At 36.4% G+C, this 21,214-nt stretch overlaps 2 protein-coding genes across 4 annotated transcripts; one reads left to right on the top strand and one right to left on the bottom strand.

Moving 5' to 3' along the window:
• Positions 1-1,788: 1,788 nt before the first annotated feature.
• Positions 1,789-18,164, bottom strand: LOC107613229 (GDSL esterase/lipase APG-like). Its single transcript, XM_088496119.1, has 6 exons — positions 16,639-18,164; positions 16,132-16,492; positions 14,984-15,037; positions 14,576-14,902; positions 14,208-14,381; positions 1,789-2,198 (listed from the first exon to the last, which is right to left on the bottom strand). Exons 4-6 carry the CDS (start codon positions 14,621-14,623, stop codon positions 2,163-2,165), a joined length of 258 nt encoding a protein of 85 aa, XP_088352245.1. The 5' UTR covers positions 14,624-14,902; positions 14,984-15,037; positions 16,132-16,492; positions 16,639-18,164; the 3' UTR covers positions 1,789-2,162.
• Positions 18,165-19,358: 1,194 nt separating this feature from the next.
• Positions 19,359-20,989, top strand: LOC107613230 (MLP-like protein 43). 3 transcript variants are annotated; one of them, XM_021109762.2, is made up of 2 exons: positions 19,359-19,579; positions 20,465-20,989. In XM_021109762.2, the coding sequence occupies exons 1-2, from the start codon at positions 19,444-19,446 to the stop codon at positions 20,719-20,721; spliced, it is 393 nt and encodes a 130-aa protein (XP_020965421.1). In that variant the 5' UTR covers positions 19,359-19,443; the 3' UTR covers positions 20,722-20,989. The 3 variants fall into 3 exon arrangements, with proteins under 3 accessions (XP_020965421.1, XP_088353416.1, XP_088353417.1); XM_088497290.1 differs by having other exon boundaries at positions 20,459-20,989; XM_088497291.1 differs by having other exon boundaries at positions 19,359-19,619; positions 20,445-20,989.
• Positions 20,990-21,214: the final 225 nt, after the last annotated feature.

Here is a 21,214-nt window from a genome sequence, read left to right as displayed (position 1 = left end):
CAATATTGGAACATAAAGTTGGACACCAAAAACTCTGTTTTGGCATTATATATTGTTATAGATATTTATATGGTCTTATGTGGATTGTACATGTATTATCTAGTCATTGAGTTGCAAAAACTCACTCTGTTTTTCTAAAAATATTTTTCAATAACAAATACTCAATTATGTGAGTCTTTCTATTCAAGCGCAATGATCTACAATAGATATCTATTATTTGTTGTGTTTCTAAATGTTCTATGTTCCATATCTCATATGCAGGATCACCTATTTTTAATTATTTTATCTTTTATTAAAAGTGTGTAAACTATTCTTTCTAGAACTTGTAAATTTATTAAAAATATTTGTAACCTTCTTATTTAACTTATATTCAAATCTCTTAGGCTTGCTAGAGGACTATTTTTCTAAGCATTAGTCATGAATCATTTTGGACCGTGACACTCTCCCACCTCCATTCTCATTTTGATAAAATATCTCTATTATCGTCTTATCTCCGTCATATATCCCTATTTATTTTTTTTTTTTTTGCAGGGAAGGCAAATACCTAGTATCCATGGATATTAAATTTAAACTAAAAAAAAACAAAATTAACACAACCATAATAAAATTCAATATAATTCAACCAAATATATTAATTCAAACACAAATTTAACATAATAACATACACATAAAATTTTCGACATATAAATTAAAATAAAATGAATTAGGATTAGAGTTAAGTAAGATTTTGGTCCTTAAGGTATAGGCCGAAAAATTTTGTTCGTCCCCAACCTTTTTTTACATACAAAATCGTCCCTCGGGTTTAACTTTGTTTTAAAATCGTCCTTTGGACCAAAATACCTTTTTTCTTCTTCACCAAAATACAATTTCTATCTTTCTTCACCATTACAACAGCATTTCTTGTTTTTCTTCTTCTCCAACAACAACAACAATGAAGCAAAAATAATGTAATAAACATAAAAAATAGAAACAATAATAGAAACAGAATCAGAAGCAGAAAGAGAAATATAAACAGAATTAAAAATAGAAACAAAAATAGAATTAAAAATAAAAATAGAATCAGAAACATAAGCAGAATCAGAAGCATCAAAAATAAAAGCAGAATCAAAAGTAGAAGAAATAGAAGCAGAAGAACAATGGATTAATAAAATAAGAAACAAAATCAGAATTGGAACACAATGTGATTAACAATGGATTAACATAATCAAAATCAGAATAAAAATTGGTGGATTAACAATGTGACGTAATCAAAATCAGAATCATAAAGCGACGTAATTCTGAGCGCCATTCTGGTTATTACGGCGGTTTTTGAATAGGTTAAAACGGCAGTTCAAACCACCATTATTTCCAGGGTTAAAATGGCGATTTTTGGATAGGTTAAAACGGCAGTTTGAACCGCCATTATTACCCTGACAGAATAGCATTTTGTTTGGTTAAAACGGCGGTTCAAACCGCCATTATTACCCTGACAGAGTGGCGTTTTGGTTTGTTAAAATGGCATTTTTGAACCATCATTTTTATCCTGACAGTAGCGTTTTGATTGGTTAAAATGGCATTTTGAACCGCCGTTTTACCCTGACAGTGACATTTTTTATCGTTTAAAAAAATAATTTTTACCGTCATTTTTATCGCGTTAAATAAATAATTGTGATTAAAATTTCACAATAGCAAAAAATCATAATCCATAAATAAAATATTATATAAGTCATAAACAAAATATTAATATAATATATAATTTTTTATTATTAAAAATCAAAAGTAATAACTCCTATACAAAACCTTGTCTTACTAAACTTACCAAAATACAAGCATTGCAATAAATACTAATCAGTCAAATCTACCATCCAGTTTCCTAAACTATGTTAATATTTAATAATGTATTTAAACCATCTAATAAGTGTTATTTTTACTACTTAGAATATGAACATACAAGACAAGTAGCTTAACTAAGTGATGATGAATAAGATTTGAAGGCCAAAAGTTTCCTCCTTTTGTAATTAACTTTAAAACAAGCCTGCCTTAGTTTCTTGGTCTCTTGTGTGAGTTTCATCCCGGAGACTTGCTCCGACATCTTTGTTTCTTGCTCCAACACTCCAACTTTATTATCCAAACTCATCTCTTACAAACCAATGATATCACAATGAGGCAGATTAGCAAGGACATCAATAGTGCTTGTAAACTGATTGTTCTGCAGATACCTACACAAATATAAACAAGTCAACTTGGAATATAATCAATATGTTAATAGGAGGAGGAAGTCTCACAATGAAGAGAAGGCAGAAAGCTTCATGTAATACCCGGTCTAACCGAAATTAATTAAATAATAAGTTAAATAAGAGCGAATATGGTTGGAAGATTTGGCAATTGGAATTTGATAATTCAAATATGATATTTGGATTCAGTGAATTTTTCCGAGTCGGAAAACATAGTTTTCTGCGTAAAAGCGCACAGTGGAATTTTGACCAGCAGTACCGGCTGAGATCTGTCTGGTACTACAGTTGAGAAAATTGATTATGGGTAAATAAGATTAATAAATGAGGAACTATAATTAGGGAAGGTAGAAATATTTAAAGTGCAATTTAGAGCGCTAATCTTAAAGGTTTTGGCCCAAAATTGGGCCAATGGGCAAAAATAAGTAAACCGGGCCTAAGTGGGCCCAAGACCCAACATATATAAACATTAGTTATGAGCATTTCAGCTCATTTTGCCCTAAAGGGGGGTGTTGGGCGCTGAAATTGGGAAGAGAGAAGAGAAGAGAGAAAACCTAACTCTCTTTGATCTTCAAACCACCATAACTTGAGCTACGGAGCTCCGATTGACGAGCCGTTTGCGGCCACGCGTTGCTCTTCTCATCTTCTACAATTCTATCTAGGTTTTGTGGTGAGTATTCCATTCATACCTGCCCAGTTTTCGAAATTCCCCACTGTTACACGTTTTTGGGTAATTAGTGTTGAAATCTTATGATTTTGGGTGTTTAGGGATACTCCAACATGGATTCTAAGTGGGTTCTATCCCTACTTCATATGGGCTGAGGTAAGAAGTGCTCAAACCCTTGTGACTTGTCATTTTTATGAGTCCTAGGTTGATGTATGTATGTGATATTGGTTATGTTAGTGTATTTGGTGATGTTGGTGCACAATTGGGAGATTGGTATTGCTTGAGGAGCTTTGGTGAGGCTTGGAGCTAAGGTTGGTGAAGACTTCCAAAGAAGAGGCTCAATTGGTTTGGCTACAAGAGGTACGGTTTAAGTTTCATTTAAGTACCGTGTGTTGTGATGAGAATTCCTAGGCTAGATGCCCCTAGGATTAAGTTTGGATTGTGTAAATGGTTGGTGCTAATATGCATAGTTGGTATGTAATGTGAATTAATGATTTGGGTTGAGAATTGTGTGGCCTTGTATGCTTGGTGTATTGAGAATTTGATGTACTGGGTAATGAGTATTGATTTGTGGTTTATGCATTTAAATTATGATATTGGGCCGGAGGCCGTGGATTTTGGGCCGGAGGCCGAAAAAAGGTGAGAAAGGTAAGTTGATGTGTGCATTGTATGATGACACAAGTGATTGGATGAATTTCAGATAATGAATATATGAATGATTGGGTTGGTTATTGAATAATAAGGTTTGAGGAGTTGAGGTGTGGGATTTGGTAAATTTGGGTACAATTATATAGATGAGGTATGTTTGGTTTTGGTTGAGATATATTATATGGTCATATATGTGATTATGATTATTGATGCCTTGATGGTATGATGATGCATTAGAGATATGTTTGTCGTGATATATGCTTGAGGAATGATTAAGGTTGATTTGTGGGTAAAGCCACGTCATAGTGAGTACGATATTGATTATGTATAATGATGGTTGATTGGAAATAGTGTTGTTGAAATTTGGCATGAGAAAGAGTATATGATATGTAAATGTGCTTGAGTTTGAGAAAGTGTCAACGTGCGAGTTGAGGAGGCTTGATGTTGATTTTGGTATATTTTGATTGATTTCAAAGAAAAGGCTGAAATTGGCATGTTTTGATTGATTTTGAAAAGAGTTAAAAATGGCTTGTTTTGAAAATGGCACTTTATGGTTTTGTATGGAAACATGGTTTTGGGGCATACTTTGACGGGACATAACCTGGACTACGGATCGCTGTTTTCTGCCAAATTTATTTAGAAATGAAATTGGATCCGGGATGTCCATGCTGTTCGAAAGACGGGTGAAAAACGATTTAAAATGAGAGAGTTATGTCCGTCGGAAGATTGGGGGTTGAATCTGTAAATTCTGCAGCTTTTAACTTAGAAAATTTTTAGCAGAACGACCCTACGCGCGTAGGCGCACCTGGCGCGTGCGTGCCGTTCTTCCAGAAAGCACCATCCACGCGTGTGCGTGGTGTGCGCGGGCGCGTCGATGCGCTGTACCGAATGCCCAGCTATTTTCCAGAGAGTTGTGCCAGGGTCGTGCCAGTTTTGTGCCTGGGCGCAAGAGCACCCACGCGTACGCGTGGCTGACGCTTGCGCGCTGTTTGGATATTTTTCAACCCGCGCGTTCGCGCGTATGACGCTTGCGCGTCGATGAGTTTTTGGCCATCCACGCGTGCGCATGAAGTGCGCGTACGCGTAGCCCTGTTTTCATGCCAAAGTTGATTTTTGAGTTTTTAAAGCCAAACCTCATACTTTTAAGCCTTCGATCTCACCCCTTATGTATCAAATCATTATGGTATGCCTAGCAAGGAGGAAGGAGCTAGGGGATGTGGTAACTTGCGAGTGAAGCAAGGGAAAAGGTTATGATCAATGATGATCAGATATGATTATATGAGATATGGAGGATGGCGGTGGAAGTACCGTGTATGCCATGAGCCGAAGGGCTATATTTATTGATAAATGGTTGGTTCTTGATTGGACCATGAGCCGGATGGCTGAGTTCTTGCCGGATACGGCGGAGCCATGTTGATAAATTGGCTAGTTCTGGATTGAACTGTGAGCCGGGTGGCTGAGTTATTGCCGAGTTACGGCAAAGCCATTATGGATTATGGCTGAGTATAAAGGCATATATGATAAATTAACGAATATGATAAATGAATAATGATGAAAAATATTTAATGTAAGCATGCTTGTGTTTTCTCTCTGGTTGTAAGGGTGACAGGGCACCGATACCCTCTAATGGCGACAGGGCGCAGATACCCTCTAATGGCGACAGGGCGCAGATACCCTCTAATGGTGACAGGGCACATATTCCCTCTAATGATATTAATACGCAACAGAGAGACTGTGCCCGGGTTAGCTACCGGACATGTCAGGTTGGCTTGATAACCGACAGATGATATCATCAGCCATAGGGCAGGCATTCATCATTTGCATATGTTTGAATTGTTTGGGTTTGCCTATTTGTTTTGGATTTCTACATTATATATGCTAAGTTACCTGATTATGTGCTACTTGTTCTACTTGTACCCTAATTGTGTATTACTTGCCTGTATTGCTTGTGTTTGTACAACTGAGAGGCCCCTCATGTTGGTGTCGGTGGAGGTTGAGGGCTGTTCTTGATGAGATGAATTGATGATGCGATTGCATGATGATGGTGATCATTAGTTGAGATGATTTGAGCTCCCTGGGTAGACGCAGTGATGTGGTTTCACTAGTTCCAGGGAGGGCATGATATATTGATATAGAATTATTGAGACAGCACGACTGATGATGGCTTTGTTTATGATTCTGAAATCTGATTCGTGGGAGAGTCAGCGAGTTGGGAGTCATATGAGATGTGATCTAGATTTAGTATTCCCTTACGACAGATGCCTATTTATAGATTAGTGAGAATCTAGGCTGGATACTTGGTGAAAAGGAGTTTAGGATGCTTGGTGAGTTTTTATTGCAGTGCATTGTATTTATTTGGCACTTTTACCGTACTGGGAACCCATGGGCCCGGGGTTCTCATTCCGTATATATCTCTTGTTTTTCAGATACAGGTCCAGGTGCTCAGAAGTGAGTTGTGGGTCGTCTGAGAGACGGCGAAGATCTTTATTTCCTCTACTTTGTGTTTGATTAGAATCTCTCCACCTATGTTTTTGAAAAGATTATATTATGTATTGAACTCTTTTGGAACTTGCCTATAGAGGCTCTTATGTTTCCTTTGGGAGGGATTAGGATATACTGCTGTCATCTACTTTCATACTGTACCCTAGTCGGCCTAAACTTCGCGGGTCGCGACTAGTGGCTATTTATTTATGTTATATATATCTATCTGTTATCTATCTCTTAATCTCCTCTACGCCTTGTCCGTATATCATTTTCGGCTTCACGGTTTATCTTTTGTTGTCGAAACGTGAGTGATACGTCTTCGCGATTTTATTTTTACTCTTTTCAGGCTTCTCGATTAATACTCTTTTCGAAATTACCTATATTTATATATTAAAAATCCACCTGAGAGTCGTACCACCGTAATATCATTGACTTATGACTCGAGCATAAGGATTTGAATATTAGGGTGTTACATTATGGTATCAGAGCAGTTCGTCCTCGTGAGCCTGAGGGATGGAACTGCTTATGCTTCAATGCATACTCTGAGTCTGTGCCTGTGCTAGTTAGGGTATCTAACCGATACATCTAGCATGAAGTCCATGAGTGTACTTTTGGTACTTTGAAGCACTATACTTCCGATATTGAGACTGATCAACTTGATATCGATTGTTTGGTGTGTATAGGAACCAGATGGTGCCTCGTGGACCTGGTCGGGGACGTGAGAGAGATCGTACTAGTACTCAGGAACCGGAAATCAACCCGAATAACCCGGTAAACTTTATGGCAGTGTTGGAGAATATGGCTGCTACTATGCAGGCCACTGCGGAGGCTCTTGGGCAACAGATAAACAATAATGGCAATGGCAGAAGTGGAGCTCAGGGCCCGATGACACTGGCAACTTTCTTAAAGGTTAATCCACCTAAGTTCAAGGGAACCACTAATCCGACTGAAGCTGACACCTGGTTTCAGGCCATGGAGCGAGCACTGCAAGCGCAGTTGGTGCCTGAAGAACAGTGTGTTGAATTTGCTACCTATCTGCTCACGGGGGAAGCATCGCATTGGTGGCAAGGGGCCCGACGTCTCCTGCAGCAGGGGAATGATCCTATCACCTGGGGTACCTTCCAAGTGGAATTTTATAAGAAGTACTTCCCGAATTCTGCTAGAACGGTCAAGGAACTTGAATTACTGCAGCTGAAGCAGGGTACAATGTCCGTATCTGAGTATACGGATAAATTTGAGGAGTTATTCGGGTTTTCTCGTATGTGTCAAGGAACCCCGGGAGACTTCGAGGAATGGAAGTGTATTAAGTATGAGGGAGGACTTCGAAGTGAAATCCTGAGCTCCGTTGGACCGATGGAGATTAGGGTCTTCTCTGAACTTGTGAACAAGAGCCATATTGCTGAAGAATGTGTGAGGAAGGCTGTTGAGACGATGAATGACCGTCAGGAGTCCCACCGCAGAGAGCACAATCAGGAATACCCAACAAAGGGTCAAGAGTTTAAGAGAAGAGGATACCCACAACGTCTTCCCCAAAGGCGAAATGACCTTGCGACAAATAAGAATTCCCAAGGAAAAGGTAGGGAAAAGCAAATAGTGGTTGTTTCAGATGTTTTGAGCTGTCAGAGATGTGGAGGTCATCACCCAAATAGACCGTGTCGTTATGGTTCGGGTTTGTGTTACAATTGCGGAAAGCTAGGACATTTGGTCAGAGATTGCCCACATCGGAAGGACCGGGAGACTGCCAGGTCTGATTTTCGTACCTGAGGTAATAAGAAAACTGATAACTTAATTCTTTACCACTTTAGATAATGCTGAAGGCTGGTATTCACTCATAATACATGGTCGAATGAAAAATTATGATCTGTTCTAGATAACCCTAAGTTATCTTAATAGAAGGTTTGGTGAGCATAAGTGATTAGGTAGGCCTTTAACGGAAAGCAACCTCAGAGTGGAATGACTAGTGGGCGATGTCAAAGCCATCATCCGGGAACTCCGTGTCGAGGTGGATTGGGACTTTGCTATGGTTGTAGAGAAGTTGGACACGTGTCTTGGAAATGTCCTAAGAAGGTCAACCGGAATACTACCAAGGGCCAACAACAAGGTCGTGTGTTCACTACAACAACGGGTGATACCGTTAGATCCGACGGTTTGGGAATTGGTAAGCGAAAGATCGGTAACAACGTGTTAAAAGTACGATTAAGTTGGTATGTGGTTTTGGCTATCATAGATAGAAATCTAGTGAATGCCAGTCATGCTAAGTTGTGGTTGTGAGGAAGTAAGTGATAGAACTCGTACTAGACGAGAGATCAGAATAAAGCAGCGGAAACTTGTGGAAGCAGTAACATAGGATAGCTACGAATAAGAGCTGTAAAAGTTTACTATAGTATCTTATGTTTGAATACTAGAAGGGTTAAGCGGGTTACTGCAAGTAATGATCCCCAATAGTTGGAATTGATTGCGGCTGCGAGCTTTGATGGTTCTAAAGCGGATGAGAAAATTATCATTGATGCATAATTGGATTTAGATGATGAGAGAGTGCAAGTTGTCGTGTTTGAGAGATGAGTACCATGATGTTTGGTCATAGTGACCTTGGAATTAGATTGAGATTTATAATGATTGGTTTTGAAAGACGAATGTGAAAACCACTAAATTGGAATGCTGATGCGGTACTGAGATTGGTTTAAGGGAACCCGTGACGGGTGGTAAACTCCAATTTTTGGGGAGGTACTGTTGAAAATTTTTCCCAAGAAATTGAAAGAGCGTTGGTTATGGTTTTGAGGATGATTTTTGATATGAGTAACGTTAACAAAAGAGATGTGTCTCGAATGCTTTTATAGATTATTAAAGGAAAGCGGATTCTTATAATTTTGTTAAATTGTTATTTCAAACTTATTTGCTTTCCAGAAATGAAAGGGGTTTTTGATTGATGAGTCGGAGGCTTTATAACAGCAAGTCATGTGGAAATTCGAGGGTTTGAGAATAAGAAAGTAAGTTTGGAGTTTATGCTTGGAGTTGAGCTGTGATTAGTGGTAATTAGCTTGGCAGAGAGAGAGGATAGTGATGGAGTATCATTAAGGTGTGGTGATGATCTTTGATTGATTATAGTGATGGGGGACGATGGCTGTGATTAACGACGATGGTAATATTATTGATGACATGATTTGAGATTTAATAGGGTGAGTTGATGAGACGATAAAAGTAAGGAACGAGACTATTGGTCGGCATTGGGCAAATGACCGAGAACCTCGAATATAGAGAAATCAGAGCGCGGCAACGGAAGCGCGCAGAATAAAAGGACCTTGGGACTGTTATGCGTTGGATATAGAGGCAGACTACGCTCGCGTACTCGCAGTGATGGATGGAATTTTCGAGGGCGAAAATTTCTGTTAGGGGGGTAGAATGTAATACCCGGTCTAACCGAAATTAATTAAATAATAAGTTAAATAAGAGCGAATATGGTTGGAAGATTTGGCAATTGGAATTTGATAATTCAAATATGATATTTGGATTCAGTGAATTTTTCCGAGTCGGAAAACATAGTTTTCTGCGTAAAAGCGCACAGTGGAATTTTGACCGGCAGTACCGGCTGAGATCTGTCTGGTACTACAGCTGAGAAAATTGATTATGGGTAAATAAGATTAATAAATGAGGAACTATAATTAGGGAAGGTAGAAATATTTAAAGTGCAATTTAGAGCGCTAATCTTAAAGGTTTTGACCCAAAATTGGGCCAATGGGCAAAAATAAGTGAACCGGGCCTAAGTGGGCCCAAGACCCAACATATATAAACATTAGTTATGAGCATTTCAGCTCATTTTGCCCTAAAGAAGGGGTGTTGGGCGCTGAAATTGGGAAGAGAGAAGAGAAGAGAGAAAACCTAACTCTCTTTGATCTTCAAACCACCATAACTTGAGCTACGGAGCTCCGATTGACGAGCCGTTTGCGGCCACGCGTCGCTCTTCTCATCTTCTACAATTCTATCTAGGTTTTGTGGTGAGTATTCCATTCATCTCTGCCCAGTTTTCGAAATTCCCCACTGTTACACGTTTTTGGGTAATTAGTGTTGAAATCTTGTGATTTTGGGTGTTTAGGGATACTCCAACATGGATTCTAAGTGGGTTCTATCCCTACTTCATATGGGCTGAGGTAAGAAGTGCTCAAACCCTTGTGACTTGTCATTTTTATGAGCCCTAGGTTGATGTATGTATGTGATATTGGTTATGTTAGTGTATTTGGTGATGTTGGTGCACAATTGGGAGATTGGTATTGCTTGAGGAGCTTTGGTGAGGCTTGGAGCTAAGGTTGGTGAAGACTTCCAAAGAAGAGGCTCAATTGGTTTGGCTACAAGAGGTACGGTTTAAGTTTCATTTAAGTACCGTGTGTTGTGATGAGAATTCCTAGGCTAGATGCTCCTAGGATTAAGTTTGGATTGTGTAAATGGTTGGTGCTAATATGCATAGTTGGTATGTAATGTGAATTAATGATTTGGGTTGAGAATTGTGTGGCCTTGTATGCTTGGTGTATTGAGAATTTGATGTACTGGGTAATGAGTATTGATTTGTGGTTTATGCATTTAAATTATGATATTGGGCCGGAGGCCGTGGATTTTGGGCCGGAGGCCGAAAAAAGGTGAGAAAGGTAAGTTGATGTGTGCATTGTATGATGACACAAGTGATTGGATGAATTTCAGATAATGAATATATGAATGATTGGGTTGGTTATTGAATAATAAGGTTTGAGGAGTTGAGGTGTGGGATTTGGTAAATTTGGGTACAATTATATAGATGAGGTATGTTTGGTTTTGGTTGAGATATATTATATGGTCATATATGTGATTATGATTATTGATGCCTTGATGGTATGATGATGCATTAGAGATATGTTTGTCGTGATATATGCTTGAGGAATGATTAAGGTTGATTTGTGGGTAAAGCCACGTCATAGTGAGTACGATATTGATTATGTATAATGATGGTTGATTGGAAATAGTGTTGTTGAAATTTGGCATGAGAAAGAGTATATGATATGTAAATGTGTTTGAGTTTGAGAAAGTGTCAACGTGCGAGTTGAGGAGGCTTGATGTTGATTTTGGTATATTTTGATTGATTTCAAAGAAAAGGCTGAAATTGGCATGTTTTGATTGATTTTGAAAAGAGTTGAAAATGGCTTGTTTTGAAAATGGCACTTTGTGGCTTTGTATGGAAACATGGTTTTGGGGCATACTTTGATGGGACATAACCTGGACTACGGATTTTTGTTTTCTGCCAAATTTATTTAGAAATGAAATTGGATCCGGGATGTCCATGCCGTTTGAAAGACGGGTGAAAAACGATTTAAAATGAGAGAGTTATGTCCGTCGGAAGATTGGGGGTTGAATCTGTAAATTCTGCAGCTTTTAACTTAGAAAATTTTTAGCAGAACGACCCTACGCGCGTAGGCGCACCTGGCGCGTGCGCGCCGTTCTTCCAGAAAGCACCATCCACGCGTGCGCGTGGTGTGCGCGGGCGCGTCGATGCGCTGTACCGAATGCCCAGCTATTTTCCAGAGAGTTGTGCCAGGGTCGTGCCAGTTTTGTGCCTGGGCGCAAGAGCACCCACGCGTACGCGTGGCTGACGCTTGCGCGCTGTTTGGATATTTTTCAACCCGCGCGTTCGCGCGTATGACGCTTGCGCGTCGATGAGTTTTTGGCCATCCACGCGTGCGCATGAAGTGCGCGTACGCGTGGCCCTGTTTTCATGCCAAAGTTGATTTTTGAGTTTTTAAAGCCAAACCTCATACTTTTAAGCCTTCGATCTCACCCCTTATGTATCAAATCATTATGGTATGCCTAGCAAGGAGGAAGGAGCTAGGGGATGTGGTAACTTGCGAGTGAAGCAAGGGAAAAGGTTATGATCAATGATGATCAGATATGATTATATGAGATATGGAGGATGGCGGTGGAAGTACCGTGTATGCCATGAGCCGAAGGGCTATATTTATTGATAAATGGTTGGTTCTTGATTGGACCATGAGCCGGATGGCTGAGTTCTTGCCGGATACGGCGGAGCCATGTTGATAAATTGGCTAGTTCTGGATTGAACTGTGAGCCGGGTGGCTGAGTTATTGCCGAGTTACGGCAAAGCCATTATGGATTATGGCTGAGTATAAAGGCATATATGATAAATTAACGAATATGATAAATGAATAATGATGAAAAATATTTAATGTAAGCATGCTTGTGTTTTCTCTCTGGTTGTAAGGGTGACAGGGCACCGATACCCTCTAATGGCGACAGGGCGCAGATACCCTCTAATGGCGACAGGGCGCAGATACCCTCTAATGGCGACAGGGCGCAGATACCCTCTAATGATATTAATACGCAACAGAGAGACTGTGCCCGGGTTAGCTACCGGACATGTCGGGTTGGCTTGATATCCGACAGATGATATCATCAGCCATAGGGCAGGCATTCATCATTTGCATATGTTTGAATTGTTTGGGTTTGCCTATTTGTTTTGGATTTCTACATTATATATGCTAAGTTACCTGATTATGTGCTACTTGTTCTACTTGTACCCTAATTGTGTATTACTTGCCTGTATTGCTTGTGTTTGTACAACTGAGAGGCCCCTCATGTTGGTGTCGGTGGAGGTTGAGGGCTGTTCTTGATGAGATGAATTGATGATGCGATTGCATGATGATGGTGATCATTAGTTGAGATGATTTGAGCTCCCTGGGTAGACGCAGTGATGTGGTTTCACTAGTTCCAGGGAGGGCATGATATATTGATATAGAATTACTGAGACAGCACGACTGATGATGGCTTTGTTTATGATTCTGAAATCTGATTCGTGGGAGAGTCAGCGAGTTGGGAGTCATATGAGATGTGATCTAGATTTAGTATTCCCTTACGACAGATGCCTATTTATAGATTAGTGAGAATCTAGGCTGGATACTTGGTGAAAAGGAGTTTAGGATGCTTGGTGAGTTTTTATTGCAGTGCATTGTATTTATTTGGCACTTTTACCGTACTGGGAACCCATGGGCCCGAGGTTCTCATTCCGTATATATCTCTTGTTTTTCAGATACAGGTCCAGGTGCTCAGAAGTGAGTTGTGGGTCGTCTGAGAGACGGCGAAGATCTTTATTTTCTCTACTTTGTGTTTGATTAGAATCTCTCCACCTATGTTTTGAAAAGATTATATTATGTATTGAACTCTTTTGGAACTTGCCTATAGAGGCTCTTATGTTTCCTTTGGGAGAGATTAGGATATACTGTTGTCATCTACTTTCATACTGTATCCTAGCCGGCCTAAACTTCGCGGGTCGCGACTAGTGGCTATTTATTTATGTTATATATGTCTATCTGTTATCTATCTCTTAATCTCCTCTACGCCTTGTCCGTATATCATTTTCGGCTTCACGGTTTATCTTTTGTTGTCGAAACGTGAGTGATACGTCTTCGCGATTTTATTTTTACTCTTTTCAGGCTTCTCGATTAATACTCTTTTCGAAATTACCTATATTTATATATTAAAAATCCACCTGAGAGTCGTACCACCGTAATATCATTGACTTATGACTCGAGCATAAGGATTTGAATATTAGGGTATTACACTTCATGAAGTTAACATTCAATCCTTGCTGGAACTGATTGTGAGCAAGATTCCTATGTTCTCAAAAACAATTAAAAAAGTTACTCCAATAGCTCATGGAGCTGGTTGATAAGGTATTATTATGATAAATTACTCCAAAAGTTACTCCTATTTTCAAACCATTCCCCGTACTAATGAAAGTAACAACTAACAAGTATGGCATATTTATGCTTCCCATAATGGACCAATTTTTCCTTTAGTCTTGTAGGGGTATTAAGAGAGGAGAAGGGAAGGAAATTAATGATCACAATAATCTTATAATGTTAAATAGGAAGCATCTTTTTTGAGTGCTTAAAATACTATAAAGTTGATGGTGCTTAAAATACTATAAAATACTATACGAATTAAACAAGAGAATAAGGGTGGTTATTTGATTAAACAATTTATATGACATTCTTCATTTCAAAAATATCATGTAATAATTAAGGACATAATAATAACGGGACTCTATTATATATTCATTTTTTTTGTTTTTATATAATATTTAGGGTATAAAGATGAATATCAATAATCCAATGAAAATAGTGTTGCATGAGAATTTCAGAGAACTGATCAGCAGTGTAAACCTTGTTAAGCAGAGGGTTTATGTAATAATTCTGAATGAAGTCACTGTTGCCAGCACTAACAAGATGTGTAGCACCAGATATGATTGATGAAGCATTTGATTGTCCTGCTACTTCCACCAATATATTCTGACATTCTTTGTAGTGTTCCAATTGCTGGCTCAATGGAATTGCATCCTGCATCCAAAGGGAAAAAGAAAGACTAAATTTGAAAACACACACACAGACACACACACACACAAACATAATAGGAGACTTATATGGAGTTTATAGGAGCCTATTTGCTTTCTCAAGTAAATGTTTTTTTTTTCATGCTTCACATTAATATTAACAGCACAATAATAAAAAGTTGAGTTTGTAGTTAAAGAAACCTTAATGAAGTAAGAGATTCTTGTTCTGTAGAGAATGATAGAAGCCATCAAGAGGGTCTTTTCTTCTTGTTCTCTCTGCAGCTAAGGGAAATGGAGGGCTCTCAAATGGTTCTGCTGCAATTTCAAACCCAATATACCTCTCTCAACCATGACAGATATATTTAGGAAAGACTGGACTACACTTTCAGAGTTCAATCATGCAAGAGGAAAAAATTACAACAGTAAAATACCTACCTCAACCCTTTTTTGGAGATTGTATAGTCTTCTCTCATGATCCTTCTCCTTCTGTTTCCTTCACTCTTCTTCAACAGCCTTCTCTTTGGCAGCCTGAATTATGATATCAATATATAAACATAAAAAATATTTAATGTATTTTAATTATAATGGAAGTGCTGGTTCTGGCTCCACCTCTTGAGCAAGGCGTTCTTGCCCACGTCTTACTCTTCTATCCAAGTCCATTACCTGTAATTATAAAAATTGAAATTATTCATTAACATATAGAAGAGAATAAACTTAATTGACTGTCAAGAAACATGTAGGTAGCTTACCAATTTTTCACAGAACTGAGCAAGGTTAGCTTCAAATTTGGGTACGAATGATTCCAAACTTAAGTGTATGACTATACTACTCATTATAAATATTATATTTATTTATTTTAAGGATATAATAATAAAAATAAATGTGGCACGCACAAGATACAAAATTATACAGGTAAGGAATTTATCATGACATGAATTAGGAACTTGTTATAATATAATGCATTTTTATTATTCTAGCAACCTTAACTAAAATTATAGGGTAGGCTATGATCATCATTTCCAAAATCGATCATAGATCAAATATCAATATGGGTAAGTAATTGTTGATCATTAAACTAATAATAAAAAAAGGCAAATTCATTAGGTTTACTAATAATAAGAATCAAACTGAACAATTTAATTATGATTTCCTAAATTAATGTTAGTTAAGAATACAATCTTTATTTTAGGAGCCCTAATTAAAGCCCTCCCCCCTAATTAAGAGTAGTGTCCTGGAAGGCTTTGAAGAATTTGGTAGTTGCAATAAAGCTGGAGAGTGAAGATTCTATCCTTTTTGAATTTGATTGTTCTTACTACACGCATATATTCCATGATCTACATGAATATGATAAGTAGGGTGGACTACTTTTTTAGTATGATTATTGGATTTATGTATATATACAACCATTGGTTACCATATCACGTTTGCTTAATATTCACTTCAAGAGATTCATAGATTTGCCATTACACAATAATTACTAATGCCAAAATAATTCTTGGTAAGACACATGATGCAAAAAAGGTGAAAAATCAGAATTAAAACTTACTTCTTTAATTTCTCCATATAATCCAAAAATATGCTTAAGTTCGTCATTTGAAACAGATGAATCAAGACCAGATATCATCACACCACCATGACCAAATATCCTTTTTTGGAGCATTGTCTAAAATGCCATCAACTAAAGATAAAACTATAAGCAAAGCAAAAGAACTTGGAACACAAAGAAACTGACAAAGGAAGAATATAGCAGTAACTACCTTTGGAATTGAATAATGTATGTCAAGCTATTGAGATCTCAACTTATCAAAAAGCTTCTTGAGAACAGAACCAATCTACAGAGACCAAGATTCCAATTTTATTTTATTTTTATTTTCAAAGCAAGAAGTTTACTAGCAAACATTAATTAACAAACACATCGAGCACTTCACTTTACCAAAGATAAACAAATTCACCAGCTAACATAAGCAAAAATTAAGAATAAGTCAAAAATCTATAAATAACAGAACATATGCAAGTAAGAGGTAAGATCATAAATTCATAATCATTCAGTAAACTAATGATTATTAACTCTACTTGATTGCCGTAAGATGAAGCACAATCGATATGTCCGTATCCAACCTGACATGTCAAACACAATAATTATAATCAAAATTAATAATCATCCACCTCTACGGGTTAGCTCTTCTACTTATAATACAATAATCAAAACTGTAAAATTGTAATGGTTTAACAAAACTATAAAAATAGAAAAAATGTGAGTGTACCTTGATAGCGGTGGTAGCTGCTTTGGCCAAGGCTCCTGGATTTTCAGCCTGAAAAGTTCCTAATCCAACAGAAGGTATCTTGGCACCTGTGTTCAGCTCGAAGAATCTAATTTCCTCCGCCATAATTTCTTTAATTAATTAATTAAATAATTAATTCTCTTCAACGATCACTTGCGTAATCGCTTTGGTGTTTAGTTATTCGTAAGGTAATCATCAATTAATTGCACATTAATCATGTAATTTAAATTAGTTAACACTATTTTAATCGTATGGAGGAGGAAAATCAAAAAAAGAAGATGAAGTAGATTACTGTGAATTGATATGGATGGTAGAACCAAATCATACAAGCTTAGTTGGAGGCAGCAACAATAGCTTCACAGCTAGAGAACCAGATTGAATCTGCAAATTGAAGCCAAAGGACTAGATCTCAGAAGCTCCTCCAGAGAGAGAAACAACGGCGTCGCTTGCGGTAGCGAGGAGATGATGAATGGTTGTGAACAGAAAGCAAACCCTCAAATCAAAGCAAAAAATTAGATCGCAGAAGCTCCACCGAAGGCAACATCAACGCTGTTGCTTGCGGCGGTGAGGAGATGAACGGCGACGAGCAGATGAACGGCAGCGAGGAGATGAACGTCGATAAAAACCTGAAATCGAAGCCAGAGAAGCAGATCTATAACCTTCGCCAAAGGCAGCAACAACGATAACGTTGCTTACGGCAACTTGGAGCTGAGCGGTGCCGAGCAAATGAATGGCGGCGGAGATGAACGACGGCGATAAAACCTCAAATCGAAGCCAGAGAAGCAGATCTAGAACCTCCGTAGAAAGGCAACAACAATGATAATGTTGCTTACGGCAACTTAGAGCTGAGCGGTGGTGAGAAGATGAACGGCAGCAGAAAACTAGGGTTAGGTTCGTCACACTCATTCTCTTATTTGCAACATTACTCTTATTCTGATCCTCTCCTATGCACAACAACATCACCTCTAAGTCTTTAAGGAAGACTAAAAATAATGGCGGTTTTAAACCACCGTATTCTACAAAAATCGCCACCAATCACCGGAATAATATGGCAGACCTTAATTTCTGCCGAAATTAACAAAAAGTTATGGCGGTTACATATAACCGCCATAATATAAGCGTCATTTTAACCAACATTTTTTGTAGTGAAGGAGGATAGGTTTTCCAAACCTTGAGAAAATCAGCGGTGGTGGTGATGGTAAAGACTTGGTCGAGGACATCGTCGTTGTGGTAGCAACGGCGTAGAAGGGTGAGAGTGCGGTTAAGGGAACGCTCATTAAGGGTTGGACAGTGGCGGCGCGGATGATGAAGCAAAGGTTGTCGCAGAGGAGATGGACCTTCTTGGTGAGTTCGATGAAGTCACGTCTCCTCTCTCCCTAGCGAGCTCTCTCTCCTTCTGGTTCTTATTCCCGATGGCGACGGCGGCTCTAAACCTCGCCAGCGCTGTCCCTCTTTTCCCTCTCTTCCTTTTTTTCCCTTCTTCTTCCCTACCCCTTCTTCTTTTTCCCTCCCCCCTCCCGTGTGATTCCGTTCTCTTTTTTTTTTTATAATTTTTTTGTTAGGGTAATTTGGTAATAAAATTTAAAATTTAAGTAAAAATGATAATTTTAAAATTAAGTTAAACCTTAGGGACATTTTATATGTAAAAAAAGGTTAAAGACAAAAAAAAAATTTTACCCTATATCTTAGGGACTAAAATTGTACTTAACCCTTAGAATTACTTACATAACTTTTATATATATATATATATATATATATATATATATATATATATATATACGGAATTACGGATATATAATTCCTGTGGATATCTATAGATACAGATTTTTTTATTCATCCCTACTTTGACCCTGTATATCTCGTCTTATACTTTAATTAATAGTATATTTAAATATATTAAAATACTTAAAAATATTATCATTTAATTAAATAAATACTAATATAGTAATATAAGACTCTCTTTAACTGATAGCAGCAAAACACTTACTAGTGAACCATAATTGTAGATAATTAGCAGATATGTGTAACCTACACATGTAGATCGAATAATGTAGATGGTTTTATTTATTGTTTTTTTTGAATTTTTTGTGTGGCTTATTTTTTATTGTGAATTTTTTTAATAATATTATTTATCAACAAAATTAATTATTTTTTATTATTATTAAAAATAATAATTGCTAAATTTTAAATTTTAACAATATAAAAATAAAATATCAATACAAAATATTGGCTGATATTAATAATAGATATTGGTTTTCTAATATTTTTTTTTATCTTTCGAGTGTGTTAAAATTATGTGTGCACTAAAAAATTTATATTATATATGAACTATCAAAATCAACTATCAATCACCAATAATGATCCATTATTGAAATACATTTTGATATGCAAAATGATCATATATTTAAATTGATAATAAAACTTTATAAGCACTATAATCAAACTTTATAAATAATATAAAAATATGCTGGTACCTATTTTGCGTTCCTAAAAAATTTGATTAGAATTCAGTGATTAATCATTGTTAGATAATTTCATTGAGTAAAATAACATATATTGACTATTTTTTCTGTTGAATAAAAATTTTTATTAGCAGCGCAATAAATTAATAGGGAGGAACAAGCTGACAATATAGTAGCTTAGGTAGCTTATTTTTCTATATAAGGCCCGACAAATCGGAACTCATTGTCCCATATCTCCCATCAGACGTTCTAGCTAGCTAGCTTTGTTAAATTATCAGTATTATCTGATTTCGTGCTTCATAGTAGTTGTTTCCTTCTTAAGACAATGGCACTGAGTGGTAAGCTTAGTACTGAAATTGTGATCCATGCACCTGCTGGAAAGTTCTTTAATTTTTTAACAAAATCTCTCCACCAAGCTCAAAATATTTGTGAAAGAGTGCATCACACCAAGCTGCATCAGGGTGAGGATTGGCACAGCATTGGCGATTCGGTTAAACACTAGTTGTAGGTAATCAAGCTTAGTTTTAAATGAATTAATTTGTAGATTAAAAAAAAAAACATCTAGTCGGATTTTATTTGTCATGATATCATTTTTTTTTTTAAAATCTAAACTTATATAGCAAAAGTCGCGTAAATAATTATATTTTTAATATATCTCTTCATATAAGATTTATTTTTTGGGTTTACATAAATTTTTTATATGATTTTTTTTTGTTATTTATTTTAGGCTAAAATTTTTTTCATTAAAGTTTAACATGAATCAAATTTTAAACTTTTTATTATAAAAGCTTTGATATTATGTCATAATATCACTTCTTCTAAAAATTTAATTTGAAAAAATATATAAATAGTTATATCTCTAATATTTTCTTTTCTTTGAGATTTTATTAAATTTAATTAGGTTCCCTCCATTTACAACCAAAAAAAAGGTTCTTACTACGAAATAATATTAGTGAGAATTATATGAATTGTTTAAAAATCCATAATGAATGAGATTATTAGAAGAGAGCTATAAATATATGCATAAATTGACAAAATTCTTGTATTTTTTGTGGTTCCTAAAAATATAAACAAAAAATAGATTGTCTCCAAGACAAAAGACAATTTTAAGACCACCAAAAGGACTAGCATAATTTGTATTTTTTTTTTATCAAAAATAGGAAAATTCGAATCTGTGATCTTTTAAGTAAGTATGGAGAGACTATGCTATTTGAGTTATAATTCATTGGCTAGCATAATTTGTATGTAATTATGTTAACTAATAATTGACATAATTATTCTCAGGTTTCCTTAATTTTCTTTTCTTTTTTTTTATTTTTTTAATTTTAATTATTGTCAAGCAACAGATGGTAAAGTAACTATATGCAAGGAGACAATTGAATCCATTGATGAGAAGAACAAGACAATCAAATTCAATGTCTTTGATGGAGACATAAGTCAACAGTATAAAGTCTTGAAGCTCACCATTCAAGAGATTGATAACAGCAATGGAAGTGTTTCAGCCAAATATTCACTTGAATATGAGAAAATTAATGATAATGGTTACTTGGAATTTTATGACAAATCTACTAAAGAGATGGATGCTCATCTTCTCAAGGCATAATAATTACTAAAAAAAAAAAATTAGAAGCACGTTATATGAATGGTTGAAATTTAATAAGGGCAGGTTTTCGGGACTGTTTTGGAAGTAGTTGTGTTTATATAAATTAAATAATAAGTGTGAACTTGGGTGAAGAATAGAATAAGGAAGTGTGTTTTCAAATTCCAACCTTACATGTATGTTTATCCTTCGTTTGAATGGATTGAACTATTGTATGTATGTATATATGTATGTATGTATGTATGTATGTATAGTCATCGTTAATGATTTCTTTTGTTGGTTGCGTTTATGCCAGGGATGTGTGGAAAGTGGAAACTTGAAAGTATCTGTGTATGTCTAATAAAAATTAGAGTAACGATAGGTAATCAATTTTTTTGGGCAACATAAGTTAAATTTTTAAAATTATTTTATTTATTTTAAATTAAAATTTTAAACTCTAAATTAAATTGATTCATATTAACTAATTAAAAATTAAATTTTTATCTTTCTCATTAAC

The sequence above is a fragment of the Arachis ipaensis genome, chromosome B8 (genome assembly GCF_059453495.1).
Source record: "Arachis ipaensis isolate K30076 ecotype BB chromosome B8, ASM5945349v1, whole genome shotgun sequence".
NCBI lineage: Eukaryota > Viridiplantae > Streptophyta > Magnoliopsida > Fabales > Fabaceae > Arachis > Arachis ipaensis.
The sequence above is the reverse complement of the archived record's forward strand: the minus strand, read 5'-3'. Positions and strand labels throughout refer to the sequence as shown.